The 5,459-nt window shown below is 46.7% G+C and overlaps 1 protein-coding gene across 1 annotated transcript; it reads left to right on the forward strand.

Moving 5' to 3' along the window:
- The first annotated feature begins 2,015 nt into the window (after positions 1-2,015).
- LOC126872587 (protein sister of odd and bowel) lies at positions 2,016-5,163 on the forward strand. The gene is made up of 2 exons (XM_050632696.1): positions 2,016-3,001; positions 4,560-5,163. The coding sequence occupies exons 1-2, from the start codon at positions 2,016-2,018 to the stop codon at positions 4,903-4,905; spliced, it is 1,332 nt and encodes a 443-aa protein (XP_050488653.1). The 3' UTR covers positions 4,906-5,163.
- Positions 5,164-5,459: the final 296 nt, after the last annotated feature.

Here is a 5,459-nt window from a genome sequence, read left to right on the forward strand (position 1 = left end):
TCATCCACAGAGAGTATAAATTTAAAGGAATGTCCAGCCAGAGTTCTCTCAAACCTCTGTCATTTTCACTCAATTATTCAAACGTATGCATCCGATAAAAATAATTACAATAAATTTTAACTTTTCTTGTACTCGTCCAGAAATCTCATTAGCATATCTAATATTACAATATTCAAATCAACGGTGTCGATTCTACGACTCGATTTAACGGTTCTAATCAAGAGAAGACGTGTTACTTCCGATCCTAATTAAGATATTTTCCAATTCGCATTTCCCAGTGGTAAACAAAATGTAAGCAAGACGTGAAAATTTGCGGATAGGAAATAAGCTGCATCGCTTCAAGTACTTTACGAGCAAGTAAATAATTAATTTCTCGGTGTCGTGGAGTATCGTTTAGCGTTTCACCAATTCGCCCTGCGAGCATTTCTATCAACCTGACAGTGTATCCGCGTATTCGGACTGTTGAACGTGCGAATAGCTCGCGAACGAACAAGCAACGTCGTATTTACATTGTTTATTACCAGACGTGTACATATCGTGACTGGTGACACACGCCATGACAGAATTTGCTGTTCGTTACTTTCACGGTTTACGGTATGTTACGTAAGTACCTCGTAATTCTTAATTCGCGACGTTTTAACGATAGCCATGGACACAGAAGCGCAGAGATTTATCGATACATTGCTAGGCAGAAATTAATTTAAACATCGACCTCTAACGGCTCACAAATTGAATAAAATCTGTGGAGGATTAGTCTTTATTTGGTTGAGCGAAATAACGAAAGCGAAATATATTTTCAAATAAATAAATAAATTACAGACGAATTGCGAGTCGCTGGTGCAAAAATAAATTGCGAAATAAATACCCGATAAATACTCAAGGGGAAACTTTGTAGATCACTTCGATAACTGTTTACACGTTATTATTCTTCGACTCTGTTCGATGAACTCTCGCACGTGATTGCGTCTGTTTATTTATACTGGTCGGAGGACAGCCGGAAAATTGGAATTCGACTGCGTTTGAAGGTCGTATGTAGCGGCGACATTGTTTTGCACGGAGTTAATTGATCCTTACGATACTTGTAATCTAACGGTGTTGATACTCCGAGGCAAAACAACAACAGGATTTGAATTATCCTGACTCGCGAGCCGCTACAAATCTATGCTCGCGAAAATCTGAAAGAGTAGCGTGTGCGTTAGCGATCAGGCTGACGTTGCAAAATTCCAATGAAAAATCTGCTCTTAATAAAGAAATAATCGCGATGCACGAGCCGAAACACCCGCAAAATCATCGGATTCGCGACAAATTACGCGTACGTTACAATTCCGTGAATTTATTTCGCGTTTTTACGGTTTTAGACCGCTATAAAACCGCGGGGGATTTGCTGGTCGACCGTCGCACAAAAATCTTCCATGTACGAGGGTCTGATGCGCGACTCTTAGTAGCGCATCGTCCTCGTAATTCCCATCGAGACAGAAACGATATCGTAACGACGGCGACAGCGGATAGCTGACGCGCGCGCACGCAGTCGCGCGTGCACGCGAGATTACGAACGACGCCGTTTACGCCGAAACGGCGAGCAATTGCGGGCCAGCTGTGGCTCTCTCTCCTGAATCCAGGGCCCGTTTCTCGCGGACGGTCCCAACTCGCCTCGGATACCTGCCACCAGGTGTCTCCACGAGCAGTGCCCAGCAGCGAGAGGCAGGAGCAGTCGTCGGGGCGCCTTCGCACCGCCAGCATCGCGCGCGTCTTTCCTCTTTACCGTTTCCACGTTCGTCCACCTTGTCGCGTTCCTGGACGATTACTCGCCATCGAGCCGCGAAATTGCCGAGCATGAGGTCCGCAATCCACGCTGGGACCCGTTCGATCGGTCAGTGAACCAACGATCCAATCCGATTCATCGATCTCGTCATCAACGAAAACCGTCGGATCGATAGGTTACTCTCGCCAATGGTGCAGGCAACACGTCGGCAATCCCTCAGCCAGACCCGTGACGATTCTAGCGACGGGGGAGGATGCAACAGCAACAACAACAGCAGGACCAGGAGCAGGACCGGGGAATCGTAATGGTCCCGTCGTCGTCCTCCTCCTCTTCCTCCTCCTCCTCCACGTCGGCGACCACGTCCACCAGCACCGAGCTTCGAGACGTCGCCAGTGTCACAGAGGCTGGATTACCGAATTTCACGTTGCAGAGCGTGGCTCTTGGACTTCAAGGAGCGCTACTCGCTGCCCTCCAGAGAGTCGCTCTGCTTCCACCTGGACATGCCGCCGCCGCGGCGCTCAATCTCCAGGCATTGGAGACCTACTTGACTCTTCATCGTCTTCACGCCAGCAGCACCGCACCGGCTGTTAGTCAGTCGTCCACTTCGGGGCTTGCCAATCAGAGGTGTTCACCGGTCAATACCGGTCTAGAGACGGCGCTGACTTCGACGATACCGTCGAAGAACGATCAGCTAGCTGCCGAGAGGCTGTTGCAATCCCCGGACGACGAGGAAGAGGCACGGTTGGATTTTATCGCAGATCCCGACGACGATTTGGCTCTGTTGGAGGAGCAGCAAGTGTTGTTGAGAGACACTTCCGTGGCGACGTCCTCCGGTAATCACGAGGCGTTGTTGCGACGGATATCGGAAGGAAATCGCGCGAGTTCGAGTTCTACGACGACGATACCGCAGTCGTCGTCCTTGTCGCAGATAGCCGCTTCTTCGTTCACGTCCCCGGCCTCGTCGTCCGCCTGTTCCTCGTCCTCTTCTTCGTCGCTGTCCTCGTCTTTGTCCTCGTCGTCGCCGCTTCAAGCCACGTCCACTTCCGCCGAGTCGAGCATACCGCGGACGTGCAGGGCGTCCAGGCCCAAGAAGCAATTCATCTGCAAGTTTTGCAGCCGACAGTTCACGAAAAGCTACAATCTGCTGATACACGAAAGAACGCACACCGACGAGCGGCCGTACTCGTGCGATATTTGTGGAAAGGCTTTCCGACGGCAGGATCACCTGAGGGATCATAGGTAAGCTGGAGAATGGCACGTCGTGAATCGGTTTATGGATGCACGTTGTGGTTCCGTAGATTATTTTACACGATTCGGATACTGTGAAAGCGTTGCGAATTTACTTAGAATTTATTAAAATCGTGGATCAAGATTTCCTGGAATTCTGAACGTTTTATCGCTTGTTTTTTCAGGTTTTTCCAGTTAGTCGTTGATCGAAAGTTTATAGCTCTCTGTTGGGATATCTTTCTAACAGGAATTTGATTCGTCCTTTGGATTTTTCGAAGCCGAGTTTCTTCCTAATCTAAATGTTTATTAGCGATATCAAAGATCTTGAAACTTTTAGCCATTGATCGAGATTTTATCGATCCTCTTGCGCGTCTTAACGTTTTATACTTTTGATTTTACCAAACTTCTCGCAAAAAAGTACGCAAATTCTTATCGATCGAAAAGCTTCGACACCAAATCATTACGAACTGGAATTGACGATAATTGAACTCAATTTACCTGCGTTCAAAGATGCCGGTTGAAGTTATTAAAAAATTAGCTCGAAGGGGGATCTCTTCGCGGAAGAGACGCGCAAGATAAAGCTGCCATTATATATGCTGATGAGCCGAGGGAAGTGTGCACGGCAAAAGTAGTTATACCAATCATGGCACCTCGTGAAACGGGCTTTCTTCCCCGTGAGGTGTTCGAGCGCACGCGCGAGCGAGCACACGAGCCTGTTCAAATTGATTGCAATGTTCGTGTGCCGTCTAAATACGACGAAATGATACGGTCCAACATGTAATTACGACGGCGATCAGAATACAGCTACGGTGTATTAATTACGTTGATCAATTCGTGACAATTTATCGGGCTTTTTGTATCTTGATCATTAATCACGACGACACGATACATTCGCAATTCCCGTTAATTGGACTCGAGCATTGAGCTTAAAAATAGTCGTGGCGTATGCTCTTCGTGTTATCTGTTTTTTTAACTAACGTATATTGTACGCTGTTCCTTTTATCGCTTTATGGGAGAGACGACGAAACGTTTGGTGATTTATCGAAATGAAAAATTGAAAGCATTTTGACGATTGTCCGAGGAAGATGAAATTAATTTCCGTTCGCTTAGATTGGGGTATATTTTTATTCGCATTGTTATTTATGTGGATACTTTGCCTCAGACACGTATAGTAATATTTAAACATCCTTATTCGTGTCACTAAATGCTTACTGTATACTTATAATCCTAGTTGACACACACCCACACAAACACACACGCGCACACACACGTTACCACCCATTTCCTATGTCTCTAACAACTCAAACATCCTCTCACCAGTATATATGCACTCCCAAACTTCAGTCTAACCTAACCTAAGCCAATGATAAACCACTTTCACCCGAACACTCGTTCATCTCGGAAAGCCAAACGAAAATTTTCACGCTCGGCCGCTCCAACAATCATTAATCCCCCTAATCCCTCTAATCCCATTACTGACCATTCCAACCTCTCCATCTGAACATCTGTCATCGGCATCATCGCGCGCGCATTTGAATCAAGAGAAAAAACGATCTTTCACTCGTTCCAGGTACATCCACAGCAAGGAAAAACCGTTCAAATGCGCGGAATGCGGCAAGGGATTCTGCCAAAGCAGGACCCTCGCGGTGCACAAGATTCTACACATGGAGGAATCGCCCCATAAGTGTCCCGTATGCGCCAGAAGTTTCAACCAGAGGAGCAACCTGAAGACCCACCTTCTCACGCACACGGACATCAAACCTTACCATTGTGCATCCTGCGGCAAGGTGTTCCGCAGGAACTGCGACCTCAGGAGGCACTCGTTGACTCACAATTTGGGTGTATCGACGTCACCGCCGCCGCCGGGGATACCTGTGCCCGGCACCGGGGCCGTGGTGCTACAGGAAACGTCCTAGTGTTCCGTCCACCGATCGCGGCAAGTCTGGCATTGTACTAGGAAAATTTATTCACGTACGGACTCGAGAAAAATTTTCAGGCTGGTCATTCGGACGGTTCATACGTACAGTGGAACTCTATTTATTGGAACGAAATTTCAGCTAGTGCTCGACTAAATGATCTCCTGCCGATTAAATTCTTTTAGATTCGATGCGGACGAACCAGTTTTGTCGCGCGAGCGTTCCGATAAAATATCGAACTATACAGCGAAATATACACCGAGCAGGCCTATTTTTTATTTTGTTATCGCTCTCTATAAAGGATCGCTCGCCTACATCGATATTTGTCCCGATGTTCATTTCTATTATATAAACGAAAAATCTTATAAATAGTAGGGAGAATCGGCAAACTCCTATTATGTGAACTACCTGCATCCCGACAGGTTCAGATAAATGGAGTTCTACCGTGACTTGGTACATCGGTGACATTACTTTTTATATATATCGATATATCGATCGTGATCTAATATGGTTCAAGAGTGGATTGGTTAATATTGGGAGTTATTCGAGACGAG

This window comes from Bombus huntii, chromosome 13, assembly GCF_024542735.1.
Source record: "Bombus huntii isolate Logan2020A chromosome 13, iyBomHunt1.1, whole genome shotgun sequence".
NCBI lineage: Eukaryota > Metazoa > Arthropoda > Insecta > Hymenoptera > Apidae > Bombus > Bombus huntii.